Genomic DNA, 27,954 nt, shown 5'->3' with positions numbered 1-27,954 from the left:
AGATCATTTTAGGACTGAAATTAGGAAGCCCTTCTTCATGCAGAGAGCGATGAACAATTGGAATGTACTACTGAACAGAGTGGTGGAGACGAACCATAGAATTTAAGAAACAAGTGGATGCCTAACCCTGGAGATCCCTTTGACTTGGTGTCAGATTCAAATTTGCTTTAGGAAAGGTGAAATCCCCGCCACAGCTCTTTATGGGCAGCTTTCTTTGAGGTCAGCTGCAAGCACCGTCACTTTGACACTGACTGCTAAATCCAGGTCTATATTTGGTGAGCATTGATACTGCTGTCTCAGGTAATTAAAGGGTATTTTGAAGAAATGTTGGCACATAGCATGACTGTGAGATCATTTTGTATGCATGTGACATTTGCATTTTGTAAATCTTTATTTGTCATTCGATTTGATCCATAGTCCGTGCTGTGTTCTCAATCTTAGACAGTTGCCATTAGAGTCATTGGTGGAATAGTGGTTTTTAAAATGTGAGGTCTATCCAGGTTGTCTCATGTAAGTCTGTTGGGTGTCCAATTTCAACAAAAGTGGGGGAAGGGGCGTTGGGGGAGGGGTGTGGGGAGGAATCATGGGGTACTGGTCAGGATGGCTGGAATTTTACGTAGCGGTGGAGACTAGATCCACTGCTTTAAAACTTGGGGGCGAGCCTGCCTCCATTGGGCCTGGAAGACACGCAGCGACTTTGCGTGGTCCAGGCCCTGATTTGGACTTCGGCGGGACTTCTACCCCTCTGAGGCAGAAAGTCCCACCTCCAAGAGCTGCCATCCAATAAGTAGTCCAGCAGCTCTTCAGTCCCAGGAGTTCCACCAGGAGCGGTAGCCACTGCTAGGACTGCACCCAGCCAGAAGAGGACCATGGATGTCAGCCTCCATAAAGGTGAGTGGGGTTTTGGGCCTCACCAGGGACAATTGGCTGGGCCCCAGAGAGGGTGGTGGGGGTTGTTCAGGAGGGCAGGGCATGGTGCTCCATTAGGGACAGCTGTGCTGCCGGGGAGGCCCTCTGTGGGGCACAGGGTGCCCAATCAGGAGGGTGCCCATTTCCCCCCCCCCCCCCCCATCCAAAACCCCGTTGGGCCCACAAGGAGGCCACCTGGTTTTACCAGGCGGCCTCCATAGGCACTGTAGTTTCAGGTAAAATACCAGCGGCAGTGGGAGGAGGCTCTTAAGTGGCAAGTAATTGGCCACTTAAGGGCCTCAAATGGCCTGGGGCGTGCAGGACGTTTTTAACCTCCCTCGCTGCAGGTAAAATGCCAGTGGGGTGGGTCGGTACTAGGAACAACACCCGCCACTTCCCACTCGATTTTACGTGACCCCCACCTTCAACCCACTCCCGGGGTGGGGGAGGTCATAAAATTCCAGCCGATAGCTCAATCAACTGTTCTTGATAATGGATTGATGTGAGGCCTTGTGTGAGTAGGACCTTTGAATTCTGGTAAGTCTGTTCCATTACATTTAATAATTTCTATCCAGACTACCTAGAAACTTTATAAAATGCATTCTCACAGTTTACTGAGAGCCAGTGTGACCAGCATTAAAATTTAACAGGTACTTGGATACTTTAAGTGGAACTTTGTGCTCAATAGAGAAGCAGGACTTTCTTTGTAGCAGTTGCCACAAGCCAATTAGTAAAGTATATTGTGCAGGTAATTTACAATGCAATAAATTTTGAAGCACTAAAAAAAAGGCATAGATCAAGAATAAACCTCAGAATTTTAATTTCCATTTATTCCGTTTCAATGTTATACCCTCACAATGGTCATTCGTCAGACATGCAATGAAAAAAACAATCTTCATGAACTCTTCAGTCATTGAAACATATTTTCTTGTGCAATAAATAGCAGGACAAACTATCACCAATGAATGCCTCTTTAAGCAGCAACACAAACCACAAGATCAAATGACTTGCTTTACCTTCCCAAATCTCCTGTCAGGCCTTCCAACACCCTAATAGTCTTTTAACAATACACCCTCTTCTCGGGAACGCCTTGCCCACAACTGCTGCTGTGCCTGCAAGTCAGGGCACAACTTCCTATGGTATCATAAACATGATGAAAGCTTCCTGATGTTCATTACTGCATTTCCCTGAGCCACAGCATTATGGACACTGTCAGTATCAATGACTACAGATGTGCCAGAGGACTGGAGGACTGCTACCATTGTACTGTTGTTTAAAAAGCAAGGAAGGGATATACCAAGTAATTACAGACCAGTCAGTCTCACCTCGGTGGTGGGTAAATAAATGGAAAAATATCCTGAGGGGCAGTATAAATTGTCAATTAGAAAGGCATGAATGAATCAAGGACAGTCAGAAAGGATTTAAGGGAAGGTTGTGTCTGATTAACTTGATGGAAATATTTTGAGGAGGATAGATGAGAGTAGTGTGTTTGATGTAGTCTATATGGATTTTAGCAAGACTTTGACAAGGTCAGAAAAGTAAGAGCCCATGTAATCCAAGGACAAGCGGCATGTTGGATCCAAAACTGACTCAGTGACAGGAAGCAAAGAGTAATTTTCGATGGGTTTCTTTGTGAACGGAAGGCTGTTACCAGTGGAGTTCAACAGGGCTCAGTACCGGGTCCCTTGCTTTTTGTGGTATACATCAATGATTTGGACTTGAATAATTAAGAAATTTGCAGATGATACAAAAATTGGTAGTGTGGCTGATAGTGAGGAAGACTGCAGGGAAATATCAACGGGCTGGTCAGATGGGAAAAAAAGTGGAAATGGAATTCAATCCAGAGAAGTGTAAGTATTGCATTTGGGAAGGCAAACAAGCGAGGGATTACACAATAAATAGTGGAATACTAAGAAATGTAGAGAAACAGAGGGACCTTGGAGTGCGTGCCCACCGATCCCCAAAGATAGCAGAACAGAAAGATGAAGTGGTTAAGAAGGTTTACGGGATACTTTCCTTTATTAACTGAGGCACAGAATATAAGAACAGGGAGATTATGCTAGAACTATACAAAACACTATTTAGGGCACAGCTAGAGTATTGCGTACAGTTCTAGTCACCGCATTTCAGGAAAGATGTGATTGCACGAGAAAGGGTACAGAGGAGATTTACAAGTATGTTGCCAGGAATGGAGAATTTTAGCTCTGACAAAAGATTGGATAGGCTGGGGTTGTTCTCTTTGGAACAGAGGAGGCTGAGGGAAGATTTAATTGAGGTGTATAAAATTATGAGGGGCCTAGATAGAGTGGATGGGACGGATCTATTTCCCTTAGCAGAGAGATCCATAACCAGCAGGCATAGATTTAAAGTAATTGGTAGAAAGATTAGAGGGGAGTTGAGGAGAATTTTTTTCACCCAGAGGGTGGGGGGAGGGTGTCTGGAACTCACTGCCTGAAAGGCTGGTAGAGGTAGAAATCCTCACTGCATTAAAAAAAATACTTGGGTATGCGCTTGAGGTACTGTAGCCTACAGGGCTATGGACTAAGAGCTGGAAAGTGGGATTAGGCTGCATAGCTGTTTTCTAGTTTGCACAGGCAGGATGGGCCAAATGGCCTCCTACTGTGCTGTAAATTTTCTATGTTTTTAGGTGGTTCATGTGAAGTGCTTTTGGATCAGATGCCCGGCATTGCAAATCTCTGCCCATATTTTCAGTTGATCATATTTCTTTTACAGGTGCCCCTCTGGCACTAGAGCTAGGAAAATCAGCCCGATATATGAAGAGGTCTCTTCTCACAATGTTTCAACAGCTTGAGAATTATGTAAGCATTTAATTGGACAATTCCACAGCAACAATACTTGCAGTTTCCCTGGTAATTTCCAAATTCTTAAGTTCACAAACAAAATCCAATTTGGTTAGGTCATCTTTCTATAGTAGCAAGTAAGGAGTATGCTGAGAAAATAGTTTTGACTTCTTTATTGCTTTAAGAGCCAAGAAAGAAACAAAATAAGTCGTAACAATACTGTAGGAAAATAATTCTCTCTTGTAAAGCATCACTGACAGTCTCACTCTGCTGCAGTCATTTCCCTTGTTACACCTCTTTAAAATTCTTTGAAGTTGTTGGCCCTGGAATTCTATCGTGGTTCTGTTCCTCTCCCAAGTGGGAGACTGGTAGACCCTCTGCAGAATTTCGGGTCCATTTTATTTGAGTTTCGGTAAGAGTCAATGGAAAAGGAAATTGAGCGAGTTGTAAAATAGCTGCCGATTCACTATCACCTATTTTGTGCTACCATTGAAAACAAATTTTACTCCCGTGTCTGTTTCTCTCTCTCATTCCCAGGTGCTTTTTTAAAATAATTTCAACCAGTCTTAATATACAGTAATGCTCCTGACAATTCATGTAAGGGGGTGCTTTTTTTTTAAAGAGATACAGCACTGAAACAGGCCCTTTGGCCCACCAAGTCTGTGCCGACCATCAACCACCCATTTATACTAATCCTACACTAATCCCATATTCCTACCAAACATCCCCACCTGTCCCTATATTTCCCTACCACCTACCTATACTAGTGACAATTTATAATGGCCAATTTACCTACCAACCTGCAAGTCTTTTGGCTTGTGGGAGGAAACCGGAGCACCCGGAGAAAACCCACGCAGACACAGGGAGAACTTGCAAACTCCACACAGGCAGTACCCAGAATTGAACCCGGGTCACTGGAGCCATGAGGCTGCAGTGCTAACCACTGCGCCACTGTGCCGCCCTACCTGTTAACATTCATAAATACACGAATGCCATCAATTACAGCCCAACAAATAGCAAAAACATATTGGGCTGAATTTTATTCGCACGTCGCAAATCGCAGCAGCATGCTTTGAAGTCGGCAGCCTTCTGGCGTGGATGCGCCGTCGCTGAGCCCCGGTGATATTTTGCGCTGGGGCACTTTTAAATGGAGGGGGTGAAGCGGCCGCCCCCGATGATGTAGAGAAGGCGGTCGTTCCATCTCCAGCATTGGTGTCTGGCGCCACCTCACAAGCGCCGGCGCCATTTTAAAAGGGCTTCAAGCCCTGCAGTTTAATTTAAAATGTTCACGGTCGCGCTGGACGAAAATTGAACATAAACTTTTATTTAAACTTTGAATCCTCTTTCACACCCCTCACCCCCCCTCCCCACTGAGTTCATCATAAATGAAATGACCTCTCCCCCGTGAAACCGCTATTTAATATGCTCACCTTTCACCCCACCACCTTCAGCAACTTTGACCCTCAACCCCTTCCCACCAACCAATTACAGTAGTTCTCCCCTCCCACCCCACCATCCTGAAATTTTCACTCCTTCCTCCTCCCCCTTCCCCACCAGTGTCACGCCTCGGAGCTCCGAATGGAGTTCCGAAGGCGCGGGACTTCCAGCCGGTGGCCGTAAGATCGGAGTGGGATGGCCACCAGGACAAGGTAATTTGATTTAAATTTATTTCCATTGATTTTAATATGTAAATGTAGGTCCCGCCGCTTGGATGTGGGGGCGCCACACTGAGGCCTCGCCACCGCCGCCAGTAAAATGCGGCGGGCCCTTCTTGGTGTCAGGGGTTGTGAAGGGCCTCTCCCGGAAGAATTTTCCAGGCTCTCCCCGCCACGGCCCCCGACGCCAGAGGCCTTAGAAAAATCAGCTCATTATGTTATGCGACAGAAGTTGCTGCAATGGCAGAAATCATGGTGATTAATGTTAATTGTACTTTTTAGCTCACTGTTAACATTGCAGTATATGTTTGCTGCAAATTGCATGAACATCAATAGGGTAATGGCACAGCGATATCAGTGTAGCATCTAGGAACTCATGAACTTCACTCCTGCTCCTCCTGGTTCCACATTAAGGTAAGTATTTGTAAACAAATTTTTGTCAGCCCTTCTTTTGAGGACTGCTGGTTAGGCTGCATGTCGACTACATTTTCATGAATGCAGCCAAATCAGTGCCAGCTGTGTCAAAGGCAGCCCTATTTTTCAAAAGAATCTTCATACAGATGTTAGGCTGCTAGTGGAATGTGAAAAGTGGTTAATTCCCTGGACATCTCTTTTTCTGTCTTTACCCTAATAAGAAACAGCGTATTCCAAGGGGGAATGTGCGCACATATGATATCTACCATATTGGACACATTGGTGGTTGTTTTATGCCTGTGACATCAACCAATTTCTTGACCTAAGAGTCCAATATGGTCTGACACTACGTAGTGACACATAAACAAGTGGTGTGAAAGAAACATTGTAGGACAGAGACTTATAAATAATGGATTAAAGAATAGTTCTGGTGCTGTGCAGTATCAAATCAATTAGATGTGTGTCCTACATAATAGCAGACATAAATGGCCTATGCTTGAATCATGTTTTTTTGCAAGAGAATTTTTTGATATTCTCTAAATAATTGACTTTACCCAATTTTGAAAGTCTATAGTACTTAATACTGGTAGTTAATGCCTAATATAAAATAAAAACAAAAAAATGCTGGAAATACTCAGCAGGTCAGGCAGCATCTGTGGAGAGAGAAGCAGAGTTAACGTTTCAGGTTTGTGAACTTTCATCAGAACTGCTTACCTAATACCTAATTTGTCAGCTTTGAAATTTAATCTAGACAGGTTAATTACATTATTATGGTCTACTTAATTATACTATCATTAGCCGTTATTAATTGGTGTCACAAATAACACAGAAAACCATCTGACACTGAGCTGTTAACCTGCATATATAACAAATTATGGTTATATTGTGGTTGATGTTTTAATATTCCCTCCCAATGTTTACTTATTTAATGAAATATGAAATAAAGCAAAGCTATTTTCAGCGAACTTCTGAGCCTCAATATTAACCTCCATGTAGGGCGGGAGGTAGTCAGGGTGGGGTTAAACACTAAAAATGTAAAACATGACCCCAAGCCGACACTTATGCACCTTCTGCCATTTTCTAGGCCAGTGGGTAGCGAGGCAAGTGAGTGTCCTGACTTGAAGAGGTGGGGCACTTCATTATCATATTTAGGTTCGGCTCCCATAGTACAACTTAATTTAAATTTAATTGCTGCCAGAATGCTCCCTGGCCCATCAAGGAAGCCTTCGGGATCTCAAGCCTGTCAATTTGGCCAGCTGCCCGGTGGGAAACTGAATCAAATAGTGATAATGAGGTCTTGCTGTTAGATTTGGCAGGACCACCACATCCCCAGCTTTTTGCCTCCCCCACTCCCTTCCTATCAATATCATAGCAATAATTTCAAGTTCCAGATAATGAATCAATAAACATTGCTAAAGGGATATGAATATTTACCAGCCAGGTGCAAGAGGTAGGAGAGAAGTTGTCACTGTTGGAAAAGTAATTAAAGTTTTGCTTTCTCTATAGTGCAGAATACTGTCACGGAAACGTTGTTTTGCAATGTGCTGAGGGTCACATCGTTGCAAAATTGTTCCTATTTATTTTGTAAGGCAAGTTCAATTAGCAGAAATAGAGAAAAAACATGCAGAATTCTTTTTTAATTTGAAATAAAAGCTGAAGAACTAATAGAACTGCTCAGTCTCCACAGTGTTTCAGAAATTATATCCTTGCAGCAATGCTGCTGTTTTTTAAAAAAAAACTTATGTAGACATAGACTGATTTGTGAGAGGATTACAAGTCTCAAGAATTCTTATAGTATTAACCATTTCTGATGTATATAATGACCATTAACAATTCAATGAAGTCCAGTTAGCCTATATCATGTTTATGTATCACAACTTTCCTTAAAGATCAACCAACTGGAGTCAAGTCTGAAGCAAAATGGCTGCACAGATGAAAAGGGAAATCATATGAATGAAAATGATCATTGGGAAAAGGAAGACTGCACTACGTGTCACTGTAAGGTATGTATAAGGCGACAGGTAAACTTCAGTTGCCTAATGCAGAGCATTTGAAGTATTATCAATTCACAGAGTAGTAATCCTAGATATTTCAGCCAGCGTTACTTTACAGCTGACATTAACTCAATCATTTCAAACCTGTTAATGACAGAGTTAAAATAATGCTGTTCAGTTATTCAAGACTGTAAATTTTCACAATATCTGTCTTTCATATTATATAGTATTACATAGGATTTACAGCACAGAAACTAGCCTTTCGGCCCAACAGGTCTATGCTAATGCCTATGCTCCACCCTTCTATTCCTTTCTTCAAGTACTATTCTAGCTTCTCCTTAAATGCATCTCAATTACTCCATGTGATTGCAAGTTCTACATTATGACCACTCTCTGAGTAAGGTAGTTTCTCCTGAATTAGTTACTAGATTTACTGGGGACTTTGTCTTAGGCTCTCTGCTTACAGTTTAGTACCTCTTTCTGGAATTTAACCCCCCCCCGCCCCCCCCTCACCGCCCCACAGGATCGGGCTAGTGGCGGGATGACTGTAAAATTGAGTGGGAGGCAGGCAGGGGTCCACTCCTGACGCCTTCCTGCAACTTCTACAATTTTATGAGGGGTGACAGTGATGAGAAATGGCCCGGCCACCCCAGGCCAATCAAGGCCCTTAGTGGCCAACTAGCTACCGCTTAAGGGCCTCCTCCCACTGCCGTTGGTATTTTACCAGCAGTGGACAGGTGGCTCAGGCCCCCAGAAGGCCGCCAGGTAAAACCTGTCAGCTTCCTGGCAGGCTGGGGGTCCCTCCTGATCAGGCACCCCGTGCCCCACAGAGGCCCCCCCCCCCCCCCCGAAGTCCCAACTGCCCCAACTGAAATAAAGCCACCCCTCCCCCCACCCCCAACCGTCCCCTGGGGCCCAGCGGATTGTTTCTAGTGCCATTGTCCCTCTTGCCGCTGTGGCAGGGTGCAGTCCGAGTCAGCGGTGGCACTGCTGGGACTAAGAGCTGCCAGCCTGTTGAGTGACCAACAGCTCCATTAGGCAGGACTTCCTGCCTCAGAGGTGGAAGTGCTGCCCAAGGCCAATTAAGGGCCTGGGGAGCATAAAATCCCAGCTTGGCTCCCCAAGCCCGACAGAGACGAGCTCGCCCCCAACTTTTTGGCCGGTGGACGTGGCCTTCCACCCATGTAAAATTCCGGCCCCTGTGTTTGCCAATGACACTAATTTGTGTAGCCATATAATTCATGTAGAGAAATCCTCTGCATTCAAATGGATTGGGAATAATTAAACTTAAGAATGACAACTGGAATTTAATGTGATAAGAAACTGGGTCCAGTGCAGAAAATGTTTCAATAAGTTGCTTAGGTCTGGTAAGGTGAGTCCAAAGATAGACCCAGATGGCATCCCTCCTGGTCACCAGTCGCCAGAATGCAAAAGTGAGGGGCATCCTGAGGGCTCAATAGTTCTGACCATGGGAGAGATGTGTGCTGAGCAGCCGTGATGACCCATAAGCATAGGTCAGAACTGTAATGCTGTTGGACAGGAGGCTGGAGTGCAGATGGCAATATCTTATCCGAATGAAAAGCGACAAGTGGTGAGGGAGAGAGGCAGAGTCCGAACAGCATCTTTCTTCACCTTGCAGGTCAAACAGGAAATGAATGCCAGAGAGAACGAGATGACACATCTGGATGGTGGGGTGCCCTGGCTCGGGGCACTGACATATTTTGAGGAGCTGGTCCATCTGGCCAGAATGACAAGCCATAAGGACCCTGGAGACAGAGAAATGGGAGTCCACAATAGACGCGAAACGATATCAGCATCTCCAGGTACAGGGGCTGCATGGCAATGCTGCCTGTGCAATGATCTGTCAATGCATAAGCAGTCACCTTATCATTTTAAGTAGCAGAAGCATCTATTGACTGTGCCAATCTCTCATTACCACCTTCTTTTATGTCTCCTACAGGGCCAGCTGCAGAGGTGCAGGAGTCCACAACACAACAACATAGTCCAAGGAGTCAGTGGACCGAAAACACCTCGGAGCCTGTATCCTCACATCTTACACCCTCCACCAGTGCAGATGCCCCCACCTTTGTGGGCCCCTGCATGTTATTAGAGAAGGTGGTACATGGTGAAGCACACATCACCTTACAGCAGTAGGATATGGGGAGGCAGGGTCAGCTGTGGCCGGTCCCCCTTGGAGGATGGAGGACAAGCGCAGCCCTGCTCAGCAGGGCAGAGATGCAGAGCTTTGGAAGTCACAAAACAGGCAGCTCTACCTGGAAAACCAGTGCGAGATGCGTACCCACATGTCACAGTAACCTGAGGCACTGTGGAATCATGGAATGAGAATGGAGGAGTTCATTCACCTTGCGGTCCACAATGTCTCAGTGCTTTGAGCACATGAGCTTCTCCATTGAGAGAGTGGCCAACCTCATGGAGAGTCATATGTGGCATCACTCAGAGTGGATGCAAGAACAGCGCACTGACATGCACAGAATGCATATTGTAGTCTGTAGCATTGACCATTCAGTGGGACATGGACTGGTTGCCATCTGTACCCCAGCTGATGGTTGTCTCTCGCAATTAAGGACTTCATGAAAGGGCTGAGGTGGCGACAGATGGTGATGAGGGGGCCAGGCCGCATGGAGCTCCATCATTATCATCTGCCTCCATGGCCCCTCCGACAGTCAAACATCTGTAGAGTTATGCCCCGTGACAGAGGCTTCTTCTGCAGTGATGCCAGTGCAGCAGCATTTGTAGGTGCCCCACACCACCCCCCACCACCCCCCAGTCCCCGCCACCCAGCACCTCCACGCCAAGGCTGTGGGCCACAGTCGTCTCAGTCCTAGACAGCCACTATTAAGTAGTCTGTCTCCACCTCATCCTCAGCCACAAGGAGAGCAACTTGTAGGAGTGGCCATGAGCGGAGGCCACCGCCTCGGTGATGTTGATTTGTGGGTCACTTGCACGTGTCTGTTATAATTAATATTGAACTGTAATTTGATAAAGCACTGGGCATGTTGTTGCACTAAGGCAGACTCGTATGTCTTCATTTCATCATGGTGAAAGGCAGGGGAAGGGGAAATCAGCATCAGAAAAGAAGAGCATGCCAGGTGGAGAATCTGGAGCCTTGCAGTGATTGTGCCTTTGAAAGGTTGCTGACTTTTACTCTCAACAGACACTTGCTCTCACTCAGATGGAGGAGACTCTCCTCTCCAAATATCCTGTAGACTTGAGAATTACTCAGGTGAAAGGTGTCTGGATCAGAGTTGTTCATGTTTCCCTGCTGTCCTGATGAGCACACCACCTCCTGAGCCTACCATGGTGACATCCTTACAAAGTATGATGACCATTCTCCAGTTCTGCTTCAGCCTCCTCCTTTTCCTCCTCTGAGGAGCTATACTGTTCCAACAGTTCTACCTCCTCAAGGTCCACATCATACTGGAGAGCCATGTTATGGAGCACACAGCAGACTGCTGAATGTGCAAGAGCCTCTGGGTAGTGTACTGGAGGACATCACCTGACCGGTCAAGGCACCTGAACTTTTGAAGTGATAAGCCTAGCCCCGTTTTGGGACCATTCGGATCAGGTGTACTCCACAGATGATCACTCTACGTTAAGGTTGAGAGAGACAGATTCTACAGACACTTGAATGGGTCTGAAGAACTGATCTAACTTTCTCCAAAGGAAAGGAACCAGCTGAAGATATTACCGTCCTCCAGATAGACTTTTTAACAAGTTTTAGTCAGATTTTAACAACCACAGATATTATGAAGGTCCAGGCATCTCTCTTCAATAATATACCTCCCACTGAAGAGTGAATGGAGATTGGCTCTTGAGTTGAGATACAGAAGACTATATGAGATAATTCTTTCTTTTGGGCCTCCTTATCTCGAGAGACAATGGATACGCGCCTGGAGGTGGTCAGTGGTTTGTGAAGCAGCGCCTGGAGTGGCTATAAAGGCCAATTCTGGAGTGACAGGCTCTTCCACAGGTGCTGCAGAGAAATTTGTTTGTTGGGGCTGTTGCACAGTTGGCTCTCCCCTTGCGCCTCTGTCTTTTTTCCTGCCAACTACTAAGTCTCTTCGACTCGCCACAATTTAGCCCTGTCTTTATGGCTGCCCGCCAGCTCTGGCGAATGCTGGCAACTGACTCCCACGACTTGTGATCAATGTCACACGATTTCATGTCACGTTTGCAGACGTCTTTATAACGGAGACATGGACGGCCGGTGGGTCTGATACCAGTGGCGAGCTCGCTGTACAATGTGTCTTTGGGGATCCTGCCATCTTCCATGCGGCTCACATGGCCAAGCCATCTCAAGCGCCGCTGACTCAGTCAATATGAGACAATATATTTTCTAAATTATATAAAAGTTTATTCAGGAACCGAAAATGCAATTCACACTTTGATGGATAAAACAATCACAACCTTAATAGTTCTAGGAAAATAAAGTATAATCTTATTCCTTGTAGAAAATCCAAGTCTTAAGTATAACTAATATTACAGTAAAAGATTTAAGATATCCATCAATATTTAAAGCAACATTTACCTTAAAGCCCTAAGTAGAAAGCTACAGAGTTTAGTGAGATACCTCTATCCCAATTAAGGGGAGAACTATCATCGCTGTAGGAGGTAGCTCGTACCTTTACCGTGAGAAAGGCTGGAATGAATCCAACAATTCTAACGATCAACTGTGTGGTTCCAATAGTTTTACTGTTTCTAAGCTGCATAACTAGTATTTTTTTTTTTACGTATGAGAGTGTTACCTCTCCTGCAAGTAAGTTAATTCCCTTCTATTTCTCAAATAAGTCTGTATAATTGTCAAATTCTAGTTGAAATCCACATTATTTAATTTCTAAGGAAAGGCTGAGTTAGCAGGAAGCTGTGAGCACAGATGTAGGTCAATACCTTTAAAGCTAGTAGGATAGTGAAGGTTTCACTTAATGGTGCACTTCCTAACTACATAATAGTGTTTTAAGATAATAATTCAGTTTCCTAGATTCAATTGACTGGTGAGTTAACTACTTCTGTAGAAAATAATATCATCCATTGTTAGATTGTGGTAAATTACAAGGATTACTTAAGACATGTATTGTCAGTACTCCTCTGAAGTAGATATGGTTATGTTTTTTAGAAGTGAGTTCCTGTTTTTCAGAAACTGCCTTTGTATGAGGAGGTAAAGTTAACATGCCACAGGATGTTGATGTCCTTGAACATGTTTGATTTGGACCCCTTCTACCCTTCCAGGCAGATGAAGTTCTGCTTTTAATTTTTAATCCCTAATTCATAGGAGAATAACTCTTTTAACATTATAACCCCGTATCATGACCGGATTCCTTCACACCTCATCTTCAAGAGGCCGATGGCCTATTCAGTGATGACCCTTGTGCTCAGGTGGTGTTGGTTGTAGTGTCTCTCAGCCTCCGTGCCTGGGTAATGCAGCAGAGTCATCAGCTGTATTCTTCAAGGGATAAGCCTTATCCGCTAACAGCCATCCATGGATTTTCAATGGCTCTATGAAGAGCTGCAGCACCTGTGATTGCAGAAGGATGAGGGCATTATGACAGCTTCCAGGATAGCATACACGCACCTGCATAAAGCTCTTGCTATGTTCGCATACCAGCTGAATGTTTAGGGAGTGGAATCCCTTCCTGTTGAGGAACCTCCTGGTTGGTCAGTTGGTGCCACATGGGTGCAATCAATGATCCCTTGCACCTGGTGGAATCTGGTGACTGAGGCAAATCCCACTGCCCTTTGAGCTTGAGTGCCGCTAACAACCTTGAATTAAATGTAATCCCTTGCCCTCTCGAACAGATAATCCATTTCCTCCATGATGTCATGATGCGCTGCTGCCTGCGAGATGCCACCAATGTCCGCTCTTTGGAAGGACCTGGTTGCAAAAATTGCAAGGCCCTTGTGACCTTTACAACCACTGGAAGGCCATGGCAATGCTTCTTGCGAACCCTCGGATGACCCTTAACAAAGACGCACAATGAGCAACCATCTAGCTGGACAGGTGCAGCCTTCTGCGGCACTGATGCTCCAGGTAGCTTTTTTGGCAATAGACACAATGCTGAAGGTATCATTTATGTTGCCTTCCTGCCCCTTGTTTCTCAATCCTGTGCTCCTGTTTCCCAGGCGTCTTCCTCTGCTCCTGGAGATGCTGCTCCTCTTCACTTAGATGATCCTATCTCAGAGTGATTTAATCCCATTCCCTGTTATGTCCTTCCTTCCCTTCATGGGAATGTGCAGTCTTTCTGAACCACACTCTCATGAACCTATGAAGCCTATAAGCAGAAGGACTCATCGAACCCCCCAAGCCCTTCCCCACAAAATGCCCCTGTCAAAAGTGTGGAATTATGACAGATAATTTCCCTGTACAACTGTGAATGAGGGCCTTTCCTGAGCCTTCCATCTTTAATGCAGCCTCTTGCTGCTTTCATGCCATTCTGAGTGGCTTCCTACTTTGCTTACGCCTCCTCCTCCCTGTCATGGTTCGCACCCTACGTGCCTCCGAATGAAAATTCAAAACTAGCCCTTAATGAGCGAACAAGCTTGTTATGTGGCTTAACTGGTTATTTATTGACCTGGGATGAGTTGGCTCCTCTGGCTCTCAGTGGAGCCTTTTAAAATTTGTGTATGTCAGTTTCACATTGGGATATTGGCACACTGACCCAAGGGGCAGTTTGAAGTGACCCGCCCATTCCCACCCTTGCATTGAATAATATCCCGCACCATCTGTCCAAGAGGGTTTTCTTTGTTAATGTTGCTAGTATTCAGAAATTATTTGTCAGAAGGTTACTGAATATCTGGGTCATTCTCTTTTGAAATAGATGTAGAAGAGTTTGCAATCTCATTTAAGTTGCCAAATTCATTATTTCTAATTCAACCATTCTGTGCAAGCAAATTTTTCTTTGGCTTGATGGCTGTCCCTTATCCAGCTATCAACATATGGGGGATGGAATTTTCCCAGGCATTGGGAGGCAGATTTGGGTACATGTGGCAAGTTAAATTCCCTCAAAGTGACATTGGGTTGGGATCCGAATTCAACCCGTCCACATCCGGGTTTCAGCTGACTGGGTTTGAAGGCAAGTAAGGATTCCCCCATACAGCTGTCAGGTATTTAAATATTGTAATAAGGAATTAAGTACTGTCTTAAACAAGGATTTGACTTTAATAGCCAGCGCACTTATATCCTGAACTTTCAGTAACTTACCAGGGTCCCTAAGGTGAGTGCACAGCAGGGAGTGCTTTTTCAGTGAAACTGACAGGCTGGAAAGCCTTTGATCAGTTACACTGAAGAGGTCCAGCCATGGCCAGTTGAGAGGTTGCTGCTCACAGCACTCCTTCTCATAGAGTGCTTTCAGTGCTTGACAGGTGATTGCTAACTTCTTGGAAGTCACTTCACCTGTCTTGCACTTCACTCACCTTCAGCTGCACTTCCCTGCTTCAGCCTTCAACACAGCATGGGAGCAACCTATACAGCTCCACCTTGCACCTCTGATGAAGATCAAGAGGAACACCAACAGCATCAAGAACAGCAGGAGCAACAGCACCAGCTGCCTTAGCCTTAGCCGTATGTTCCTCCACAGGGTAGAGGGGATGGACACAGAGATCCAGCTCCAAAGAGGAGAGATGTGCAACACCGGGTCTACAGGCAGTAGATCAGCTCTCTTAATATTTCTGAGGAACACTGCCGTTGGAGGCTCAGTTTCTCACAACAGGGCATTGCTGATCTCTGCAGTCTCCCAGAACAAGGCCTCCTTCCCATTGTACCAGGTGGGTATACATTGTCAGTGGCTGTCAAGTTGCCTGAAACTGGATTGCCACCTTTCCACTGCTACCGCCGCACCAGCCCCCACACCACCACCCACCCTCCCAACCCCCCAGGTCTCTGCTTTTCCCTGAAGTTGTGCACTCTCTTCTGCAAGGAGAGAAAGCATACAGATGCGAGTATTAGAAATGGATTGTGTAGAGAGGAGGGAATTTGTGGAAGGTCACTGAGACATTGGTGTGAGAGAGCCTTCCTTTTTATGGAGAGTGGGAGAGAGTTTTTAAATTCCTCTAACAAATTTACTTTTCTGAGATTTTTAAAGCTAAGCTGTACTTTAACAGCCCTCAGCCACTGGTCAAAAGCCAGCTGCTTACTTCTCTCAAACTCCAGATAAGTTTGATCAGCTTGGTTCTTGAGGGTTCTAAACTTGGCGATAGGTACTAATTCATATGCCCCGAGGATAGCATTTTTTGTCAGTTCATAATCTGATGAACTTTCATTTGGTAACACGGAATAATCCTCATGAGCTTTTCCTACTAATGTGCTCTGTATCAGCAGAGTCCAAAACTCAGTTGACCACTTTAACTGCCTTGTCAGTTTCTCAAAAGGTGCAGTCAGGAAAAAGGGGAACCAGCCATCCCCTGAGGTAAAAAGCCCTTGCATGACTCATCAAAGCACTGAAGGAGAGTTCAGAGTGGAACCGCCCACTGCCGCTGCCCCTGAGCAGAACTCCAACCTAGGGCTAATTAAATCTAACCCTCCCCCTGCAGACCTCAACAAGAACAAAGAGACCCTAGGCAATCATGGAAATGTGCAAACTGAAAAAACTTCCCCAAAAGCCACATATTTATTGGGATGCCAAAAAGGGCTGTTAAAGCAGCACTGCTACCAAGAAAAGACAGGCTGTAACAATTGGTAGGGTTCTGAATGAATGAGAGAGATGCATGTGTGTTTTCCTGTCCTTATCTTCTCTCTAGTCCCTTTTACTAAAATGCTCTTTTAAAAAATCACATTTCATTCTGCTGGGTGTGGAGGTGTAATGCAGAACCCCACCTGCCATATGAACATTAATTTTAAACTGTTGCTGGAGTGATGAAATGACTTGTTTGAAGATGACCAGATACTTGACTGGAAGAACATTTGTATACTAAGAGACAGTGCTTGGGGAGACAAAAGAATTGCTCATTGATACTATTAACAGAGATTGGTCTGGGAAATGGTTCCACATCTTGTTGGTAAGAGACAGCCCTACACTGAGAGCTTTGAAATCCGCAAAGGCAGGACTGGTTAAACCAGCTGGTCACATAACTGCCCGGTTGATCCAGGCTTTTGAATGAGACAAAGGACAGTTTGAATTGGGAAGGCAGTTTGCAACTGAAGCTAGAACAAGAAAGCCTCTCTCCTGGCTGTCTCTCTCTCGCTTTCTCCCAGGCCACCAGACCCACAGAAGACACATAAATCTCAAGAGAGAAAAGACTCCGACATCGAAACAAGTTGAAGCGTGCACTGGGCCCCAACAAATTGAAGGACTTACCGGCATTCAAAGACTCCACATTGAACTTAAAGGACTATAATTATAATCCCGATATTGCCTCAAACTTTTCCCCTTTATTCTTCTCTGCTTTTTCTGTCTCTATCTGCATGTGTGTTTATCACATATGCATGCTAGCATGGTCACATCGCATATTCGTAGTCGTTAACCTGATTAGAGATTAAGATGAATAAACTTACCCCTTGTTTAAATCTAAGGAAACCTGTCTGATTTATTTGCATTACAATTGGAGCAGTGAACAAGGATTCACTGAAGGGGAAGCTAAAAACACGGTGTTTCTAAAATTAAACCCTGTTACAGTTAAACCAGGCAAAGGCTGAGATGGAACCCCTAGACCCCTTCTCACTTGGTCGTAACAGTGTGTTGCTGTTGAGATGGGGATATAAGGTGTTGCTGGTGCAGCTGCAAGCTTTGTTCTGACTGAGCAGTGAAGTGCAGAAGAATTCTGGGAAAGTCACAGTGAGAGGCTTGGCCACTCCCCTTTCCTACCCTCTGAGGTTCTGGATCATCTTGATGCACTGTCTCCAGTTTGGAGGGAGCACACTCCTGCTGCTGGCTTCCTTGGCCACATCCATGCATGCCTGCTTGGTTGGAAAGGTTGGCCTCGTCCTCCCATCCTTAGGAAAAATCACCTCACTTTAGGCCCTCAGATCCCACAGCAGGACCTCCAGGGAAAAGTGAGACACCCAGGGGCAGCCTTCCCAGTTCTCCTGTCCATTTCTGTGGCTGCTCCAGCTTCAAAAATCAATGTATAGTCGAACCTTTCCAACCCAGGCTGGGGTCCCTTTAATTAGAAATGCTTCCTTTGACAGATCTGGTGTGTCATCCTGCCTGCCCTCTCTGATTAGTCAGGGAACCTGAAGGCAGATGCTAATGCTGTCGGTCAGTTAAAGAGCCACAGCAAATCCCGCTGGTCATTTCAGCAGGGACCATCAGTTGAAAATTCCACCCATCAAATTTAAAAACCTACTGCAGATAAATTTGATGAGACCAAAATTCCTGGGGTGGGAGAGGGCAAAACCCAGGCAGTTCACCTACAGGGTGGAACCCATGCCCACCTGGTTTCTGACTGGAAAATGTGATCGGTTTTGTCAATATCACGTGGGCATGCAGAGGCTTTGCCTGCCCTACCAGAGTTCCAAAGGCTGGAGGGCAATGCAGCTTGCAGGGTGTCAAATTTAACATCATTTAACACCAAGACTTGCATTTCCAACCCACCTTCAGTTCATTGTTCTTTTGAGACCAGCTTTCAGTTCCATTTTCCGTTTCTATCATTGATAATGGGACTTTGCATGGTGGACAGGACAACTGTCTCACCTATGTACGAAAATAGTCACCCTGAAATTCTCCAAGGGTCTTCCGATCAACTGCTATAACATTGGTGGAAGATCAGCGGAATCAATGGACAAACAACATACACTACTGTTTGTAGCCATTTTCAGGCGTGATTTGCATTTGAACGTTTCTGAGGTGTTGTGGACACTCCACTACAATTTGCGACTGTAGAAGGGTGGGAAATCAATTGGCTACCACACTGAGATGGTCAGCAGTTTGGTATCTTTTTGTGTAGCGACCACCTACAGCCCTTTAATGAACTGCTGATTAATCTGCTTACCACCTGCTACCAACGGGCAGTTCATGCTGTGCCCATTTGTACTTCAAAATTATAGGTGAGGTCTTACGATGGCATAAGATCCCAATTTGCATATTTGAACAGCTGTTTGTTTACAGGCATCTCTAAAATTGTATTACACGTGTCTTGTGCTGGCAAGCTGAACTACACTCTCCCACCCTCAATTTTCAATTGCTGGCTGACAATTTTTCAGACAAGAAATGGGCAGCTAGCAATCAAAATTTCCCCCTGTCCCCCCCACTAACCCCCATCCTTTGTCTATGGTTAACGGTGTAGTTTATTCTAGACAGCTAGCATGCTCATAAAATCTCCAGAGACAGGAGAACATAGTCCCTTTGAAATCAGTTAATGAAGAATTAATCTGGCTAACTAATAATTCAGGTTCAATATACACTTGGTAAAAATACATTGAAAAGTAGCCATGAATAAATTCCCACTGTGGAACTCATTTGAAGAATGAAAATTGACAACTAGGCCATGTGACTGAAATGCTATTTTCTCAAAGGAATGTCCAATAGGTGTTGAGAGTTAATATAACTGTTGGAAAGTCTTTGCGCTTATCCTGCTGATTCTTTGTTCTCTAGAATGGCCAGGTGACCTGCTATGTGGAGAAATGCTCCCTTCTCAAGTGCACCAAATCTACCAAAAAGAAAGGGAGATGTTGTCCTGTCTGCATGAAGTCACCAAGCAGAAAATGAACTTTGGTGTGGTTTTGGGAAAAAGAAAGCAGCACTTGGAAAAAAAAAGTACTCTTGCATCGTCTACTGATGTCTGGATAACAAATACAGATGGGGAAAAAGCTTTCTGGTCACATTTTGGCAATTGCTGGCACTCGGCACTAGTCCCTTTTCTCACTTTAAGCAATGTTTCATTTGAGAGAATGAGTCCGTTTACTCAAAGTACTAAGGTGGCCCTCAGTAATGAATTTATGAAACTAAAATTACTTGCAGTTCAAGTATTTAACTGCTCACACTACAAGAATGTAGTATAAAATAAAAACTGAAAATGCTAGAAGTACTCAGCAGGTCAGGCAGCATCTGTGGTGAGAGAATCGAAGTTAACATTTCAGGTCGATGACTTTTCGTTAGAGATAGGGGAACAGAGTCTAAAATGCTGGCCGGATATTGCAGCAAAGCGATGGCACTTGCTTCTGATCTGGATGGAAGCTGCCCACAAGATCTAGCATTCTCTGGATTTCCAATTTCCCAATGTTATTTTGAATCTGGTGCCAAGTCAAGAAAATCTCCAGACATCCAGCAACAGTGATGTCATCAAGCAGAGTAAGCAGCCAATCACATTGAAGTATTCCCACAGGCAGCAAATCAGGAAGTAAAATGCATTGATTGTCCTTCACTTTTAATTACATTTTATAGAGGCTGAACTAAATGATTGGGACTTGCACATGGGATTAAGGAAAAGCTGAAACAAACAAACTTTTAAAAAATAATTATTATAAAAATGTGAATTTTTTTTATCATTATGAAGAAATTTGACATTCTAAAAATATAAAATTAGTTTTTCAGGGCGAGAGAGGTTTTCAGGCAGTAATTATAAACTTAGTACGCCATTTAAAAACCTAGTCACACCTCATTCATCTAGGTGTAAAATTTTCAAGTGTTATTTCACTTGTCCAATTGAGTAAAAGGAAAAGTTCTTCACAGTTCAACGATTTCTAATTGATTGCAGTCTACGGGGACTTCAACACCATACCCAATGGAGTAGCGGAGAATCACTTACAGCAACCTCAGGATTTCCACATTTAACTGCATACATGCATACTCCAGAAGTTGCTGTCAGTTTCCTAGGATTAATGACAGTGAATGCTGATAGTTTCACTGTCATTACTGCTGCAAAATATGGGCCATGACCTTTGTTTCTCTCTCCACAGATGATCCCTGTTCTGCTGAGTACCCCCAGCATTTTGTGTTTTTATTTGAGATTTCCAGCATCGCAGTATTTTGCTTTTGCATAAAGGAGCAGTGATTTTTTTCTGAAAAGCATCATTCTTTATCATTGTGTCAAGACATCTTATCATTTAAAAACTCATTACATAGATACTGCAGTTATGGTTTGCATTTTTGATTAATTTATTTTTTGAAGCAGTGATAAATATTAAGATAAATTTCACTGAGAAGTGATTATGTCGTCTTCACATACACTGTCCAACTGTATTTTCCAACTGTGTACTCATTGTATTGTTTGACGAAGTTTCAAAAGCCATGATGGTGATTGTGTAAAGACCCATTGTCTTCATTCTACCAAATGTACCTCACACCTTCACAAAGCCAGGGATGTATTGTGCACAAATACGGTGCTGATCATTATGCCTCAAAAATTAATTATTGTTGGATTATATTTTTATTTTCTAATTTTGTATTAAGTTTTGTAACAATTCAACCATAGTACCAAATATAACACTGATTTGATGTAACATTTGAGATGCTCAATTATAAAGCCTACTAAGGTAATTAAATAACAAATCTTTACATTAGAATTTTAAACATTGTATAGTGAATATTTAAAATGTCACTAAAATACATCAATATACCTATATTTCACAAACACTAATAACATGTTTTATGTGACCTATGGTGCTGCACACAAGTGCAATTTACAGCTACAGAACAGTCTAGTTCTTTCTTGAAGAATAATTGATATTTTAAAGAGTTCTAAGTTTATGGGCATAGTGGTATAGGAGATCTTGGTGCTTTAAGAATTTCAGTATTTGTTGATATTTGGTATCAGCAGTTATCAGCAGTGAAAGCCATTTATACACCAGATTTAATTCTTTTTGTGCTTTCATTGTAGGTGAAATATGTTGAAAATTATAATCATCTTTATATATTCATGAATGATTGTATTTTAAATAGTAATTTTATTTATAACTTTTAATGCACACAACCAAATAAAAATCAAGATCTGAAAAAGCGTTATCAGACATTGATGTAACCCCCTTAGAGTATATGGTGTTCATATTTTCAAATGTGTTTTAAAAAAAATTAATGTCAGTAATCATACAGATATAAACAGTATCGAATACAGAACATTTTCTGCTTCACCATTCGATGTTGGTCGATGGATAAGTATTAGCCAGGACACTGGGAAGAATGCCCCTGTTCTTCATTGAAACAGTGCCATGGGATATGTCCACCTTTTTTTGTGCTCAAGTCTCTGGAGTGAAACTCCAGCCCACAACCTTCTGACTCAGTGGTGAGAGTGCTCCCACAGCTGATGCCTTTTATTAATTCTCCTTTTAGCCTTCTCTGCTCCACTGATAGTAATCCCAGTATCTCAAGTCTCTCCTCATTGTTGCATTTAAGAGGAAGCTAGATAAACACGAGGGAGAAAGGAATAGAAGGATATGCCAATAGGATTAGGTGAAGTAGGAGGAAGCTCATGTGAAGCATACACTTGTTGGGCTGAATAGCTTGTTTCTATGTTGTTAATTCTATGTAATAACATTTGTGTATATTTTTCAATTTTGGCAGTTAACAAATGTACAAGTTCCAAAAAACATTCAGAATTAAAGGGTTAATCTGTGCCGTTTCATTTCAGTGATGTGTGCCATTGGCAAAACACTTGCTTTGGGAGTTTTTTTTTGCATAATGTAGAAGTCCTCTGCATTCCAGCTATGGCTGTAGTGTACAACAAAGTATACTGTTAGATTTATGCAACTTTTTATAAAGGTACAATGGTACTATGACACTGATGTTGTCTTTGAAAATTATACTTGGTCTAAGTACATTTCAGTGATTGCATTTTGTCTGTAGTGTCAGCAAAATGGAGACCATTAAACAATTTTAATGTGAAGCAGCTGTAGTGCTTTCTTGGGAACATTTGAAAAACAAGCAGTTTTTGATTGAGCCACTATTTTTGAAGCATCACATTAAAATGCAACACATTACTATTATAAATAAAGCTGAATATCTGTACCTCAATAATTTACGATGCAGGTAAGTTCTTATTTTCACTTCCTGTGACCAAAGCAGTAACAGTACTGATACAAAAACACGTCCCCCAATGTTTGTATTTATATGAGGTTATATAGAATCACAGAATAGAATCATAGGCCTGTGAAATTCAGCCTTGTAGTGCCTGGTTTTCAGTGCCTCATGAGGCTCAGCCTGTCAATTAATAATGGACTAATACTCCACAGACATGAGTTCAAATCCCACCACAGCAGCTGGGGAAATTTCAATTTAATTAATAAATAAATCTGGAATAAAAAAAGCTAGTCTCAATAATGATCATGAAACGATTGTCGTAAAAACCCATCCGGTTCACTAAAGTTCTTCAGGGGATGAAATCTGTCGTCCTTATCTGGTCTGGCCTACACATGACTCTAAGCAATTTGGTTGAGTCTTAATTATCCTCTGAAATAGTCTAACAAGCCGCTTCAGTTGTATTAAACTGCTACAGAAAAGTTGAATAAGAATGAAGCCACTTGGCATTGACTGAGGCACCGCAAATGACAAAGACACACCCTGCCCAGTCAACCCTGCAAAGTCCTCCTCAAAGGGACCTGGGGACTTGTGCCAAAACTGAGTGACTGGCTCTAGGTGTTCTGAACATTGACTCTGGACCCATGGCATCTGGTCGAACACAGACGTGGAAACCTCCTGCTGATTACCACCTACTATCTTCAATCAGCTGATGAATCCGTGTACCTCCATGTGGAACACCACTTGCAAGAGGCACCGAGGGTAGCAAAGACACAGAATCTGAGTGGGGGATTTCAATGCCCATCACTAAGAGTAGCTTAGTAGCACTACAACTGGCCAAGTTGGCCTTACCCTGAAGAGCATAGCTTCCAGACTCCTAAGAGAAGTGGTGAGAGAACCGAGAAGAGAGAAAAACTGACATGACCTCATCCTCACCAATCAGCTGTCGCAGGCATATCTGTCCATGGCAGTATTGGTAGGGGCGACCACTGCACAGTCTTTGCGGAGACAAAGTCTCATCTTCACATTGAGGACATCCTCCATGGTGTTGTGAGGCACTATCACTATGCTATATGAAATGGACTCAGAACAAATCTAGCAGCTCAAAACTAGGCATCCACGAGGCTCTGTGAGCCATCAGCTGCAACAGAATTGTATTCAGCAACAATCTGTAACCTCATGGCGCCGCATATCCCTCACTCTACTATGACTATCAAGCCAGGGGTCTAACCCTGGTGCAATTAGGAGTGTAGGAGAGCATGCCAGGATCAACACCAGCCATACCTAAAAATGAGGTGCCAACCTGGTGCAGTTACAACACAGGACTACATTTTTGCTACACACTGGAGGTAGCATGCTATAGACAGAACTAAGCGATCCTGCAACCAACAGATCATATCCAAGCGCGAGAGTCTTGCCACATCCAGTCATCAATGGTGGTGGACAATTAAACAACTAGTGGTGGAGCAGGTTCCGCAAACATTTCCATCTTCATTGATGGGAGCCCAACATGTCAGTACAAAAAACAAGGCTCACGCATTTTCCACCATCTTCAGCCAGAAGTGCTGAGTAGGTGATCCATCTCAGCCTCCTCCTGAGGTCCCTTCCATCATAGATGCCAGTTTTCAGACAGTTTGAGTCACTCCACATGATATGAAGAAATGGCTGAAAGGCACTGGATACAGCAAAGGCTATGGGGCCTGACAACATTCTGGCTGTAGTATTGAAGATTTGTGCTCCAGAACTACCTGTGTCCCTGGTCAAGCTGTTCCAGTACAACACGAGCATCTACTCAACAAAGTGAAAAATTGATTAGGTATGTTCTGTCCACGAAAAGCAGTAGAAATCCATTCCGACAATTACTGCCCCATCACTCTACTCTCAATCATCAACAAAGTAATGGAAGGTGTCATCGACAGTGTTATCAAGGTGCACTTACTCAGCAATAATCTGCTCACCGATGCACAGTTTTGGTTCCTCCAGGGCCACTCAACTCCAGACCTCATTATAGACTTGGTACAAACATGGAAAGAAGAGCTGAATTCAAAAGGTGAGGTGACAGTGACTGCTCTTGACATCAAGGCAGCATTTGACCGAGCGTGGTATCAAGGAACACTAGCAAAATTGAAGTCAATGGGAATCAGCGGTAAACTCTCCACTGGTTAGAGTCATACCTAGCACAAAGGAAGATTGGTTGTTGGAGGCCAATTATCTCAGCCCCAGGACATCACTGCAGGAGTTCCTCAGGGTAATGTTCTAGGCCCAACCATCTTCAGCTGCTTCATCAATGACCTTCTCTCCATCCAAAGGTCAGAAGTGGGGATCGTTGTTGATGATTTCACAGTGTTCAGTACCATTCGCAACTCTTCAGACACTGAAGCAGGTTGTGTACACATGCAGCAAGACCTGAACAACATTCAGGCTCGGGCTGATAAGTGGCAAGTAACATTCGCACCACACAAGTGCCAGGCAATGATGATCTCCAACAAGAGAGAATCTAACCATCTCCCCTTGACATTCAACAGCAGTACCATCACTGAATCCCCCACCATCAACATCCTGGGTGCTACCATTGACCAGAAACTGAACTGGAGTAGCCATATATATATACTGTGGTTAGAAAAAGCAGGTAAGAGGCTGGGAATTCTGCAATGAGTAACTCACCTCCTGACTCCCCAAAGCTGGTCCACCATCTGCAAGGCACAAGTCAGGTGAGTGATGGAATACTCTCCACTTGCCTGGATAAGTACAGCTCCAACAATACTCAAGAAACGTGACACCATCCAGGATAAAGCAGCACACTTGATCGGCACCCCATTTACCACCACCATCACAGAGTGGTAGCAGTGTGTACCATCTGCAAGATGCACTGCAGCAACTCGCTAAGGCTCCTTCTACAGCACCTTTCAAACCCACAATCTCTACCACCCAGAAGAACAAGGGCAACAGACATATGGGAACACCACCACCTGCAAGTTCCCCTCCAAGGTACACACCATCCAGACTTGAAAATATATCACCCTTCCTTCACTGATACTGGGTCAAAATCCTGGAACTCCTCCCTAACAACACTGTGGCTGTACCCACACTGGTTGGACTTTTAAAAATTTGTTTTATGGGATGTGGGCATCGCTGGCCAGGCCAGCATTTATTGCCCATCACTAATTGCCCATGAGAAGGTGGTGGTGAGCAGTCCATATGGGTACTAGGTCCTATTAGGAGGGGAGTTCCAGGATTTTGACCAAGTGGCAGTGAAGGAACGATGATATAGTTACAAGTCAGGATGGTGTGTGGCTTGGAGGGGAACGTACAGGTGGTGGTGTTCCCATGCATCTGCTGCCCTTGTCCTTCTAGATGGCAGAGGTCGCGGGTTTAGAAGGAGTAGCCTTGGTGCATTGCTGCAGTGCATCTTATAGATGGTACACATTGCTGCCATTGTGCGTCGGTGGTGGAGGGAGTGAATGTTTGTGGACAGGGTAACAATCAAGCAGGCTGCTTTGTCCTGGATGGTCTCGAGCTTCTTGATGTTGTTGGAGCTGCACCTATCCAGGCTAGTGGAGAGTATTCCATCACACTCCTGACTTGTGCCTTGTAGATGGTGGACATGCTTTGGGGAATCATGAGGTGAGTTACTTGCCACAGGATTCCTAGCCTCTGACCTGCTCTTGTAGCCATGGTATTTATATGGCTACTCCAGTTCAGTTTCTGATCAATGGTAATCCCCGGGATGTTGATAGTGGGGCCAACAATCTGAACATCTGATCAGCGACTGCAAAAGTTCAAGAAGGCGGCTCACTACCACCTGCTCAAGGGCAATTAGGGATGGACAATAAATGCTGGCCTTGTCAGTTATTCTCACATCCAAAGGTCCTAGATTCTCCTGCTCCACTGTCTCCAGGTTAGAGGGGCCACTTTCAACCATGCCTTCTTGGTTGAAAAACCTGTCCTCTGCCTCCTGCTCTTAGGAGAGCTTTCTCGCTGTAGCCCCTCAGCTCCCTTAGGTGGAATTCCTCAAAAGAGTGGGTGTCCTGGGGGCCAGCCTTCCTGGGTATCCTCACCATTCCTGTAGTTGCTGCAGCCTAGAAAATCTTAGTCCTGATGAGCTCCTCAGCAGCATGCTGTGATTCCTTTAATTAGAAATCCATCCTCTGACAAAACAGCCAAATCATCCTGCCTGTCCTCCCTAATTGGTCAGGAAGCCCAGTGGTGGGCTCTTAATTGGTTTACTCTGGCAAAGACCAACTGGAAGCCCGCTGCTAAAGCAATCGTATTAGTGATGTGAAAATGGTCCCGACAACCGAAAAAGATTACGTTGGGAGAATTCAGCCCAGTGTGTTAGACGTCTCCACTTCACTAAGGAAGTCCTCACTGAAATCTGCCACCTGCTACAGCCACAATTTCAGCCTCAGAGCAGGGCAAGGACGGCATTGCCAGTGGCTGTGAAGGTGACTGTAGTGATGAACTTTCATGTGCCTGTCTCCTTCCAGGCTGCAGCTGGCAATATTTGCAAAATCTCCCAGTTTGCAATCCATTTTTCCATTTGTTCCACTAAGGCTCTTTATTCTAGGAGAGCTGAATACATTTCATTCTCTCTTCCCAGACTAAGAAGCAGATGGTGCGAGCACACATCTTCAGGAGGATTGCAGGCTTCTCCATGGTGCAGGGTGCCATTGTTGCATGCATGTCACTTTCTGGGTGCCACATGTCAATTTTGAGATGTACCACAAACAAAAGGAATCCCATTCCCTCAACATTCAGCTATTGTGTGACTGTACTCAGTGTATCATGCTGGTCAATGCTGGGTATCCTGGCAGCAGCCATAATATCTTCATTCTGTGCCAGTTGGATGTGCCATCTGCATTTGAAACACCATGAAAAACCAGAAGGTGGCTACTGGGCAGCAGGCTTGTCCTTTGACGACATGGCTCCTGTTCACGTGAGCAACCCACACATACATGGGCCATGCTTCAGCTGCCTGGATGGCTCTGAGTGCATATCAAGACTTTTGTGGTGGTCTGCTGCATGCTTCACAACCTCACCTTCAGAGGGCACACATTTTGCCACAGCAAGCAGCTGAGCAGGAGGAAGAGAAAGAGGAAGGGGAAGGGAAGAGGCAGTCAACACCTTTCCAGCTGCGCTGTTCATGATCGAGTCATTCGACTGCAGTAGCAATAAACACAATTCAATTCCCCAGTCACCAACAGTTCCAAAGCTTATGTTCCCTCTGTTATTGATCATCACAGTGTCCTCCTGGCCACAATGCAAAAATAAAAACCATCAC

The 27,954-nt window shown here is 44.2% G+C and overlaps 1 protein-coding gene across 1 annotated transcript in view; it reads left to right on the top strand.

Moving 5' to 3' along the window:
* The window catches only part of LOC137369572 (peroxidasin homolog), a 705,658-nt gene extending 684,492 nt beyond the window's left edge, over positions 1–21,166 (top strand). The window contains exons 22-23 of the mRNA XM_068030861.1: positions 7,669–7,782; positions 19,317–21,166. Coding sequence (XP_067886962.1) covers positions 7,669–7,782; positions 19,317–19,430 — 228 coding nt within the window. The 3' untranslated portion in view covers positions 19,431–21,166. The remainder of the gene's footprint in view (positions 1–7,668; positions 7,783–19,316) is intronic.
* The last annotated feature ends 6,788 nt before the right edge of the window (positions 21,167–27,954 follow it).

The sequence above is a fragment of the Heterodontus francisci genome, chromosome 5 (assembly GCF_036365525.1).
Source record: "Heterodontus francisci isolate sHetFra1 chromosome 5, sHetFra1.hap1, whole genome shotgun sequence".
NCBI lineage: Eukaryota > Metazoa > Chordata > Chondrichthyes > Heterodontiformes > Heterodontidae > Heterodontus > Heterodontus francisci.
Note: the sequence above shows the minus strand (reverse complement) of the source record. Positions and strands in the feature narration are given on the sequence as shown.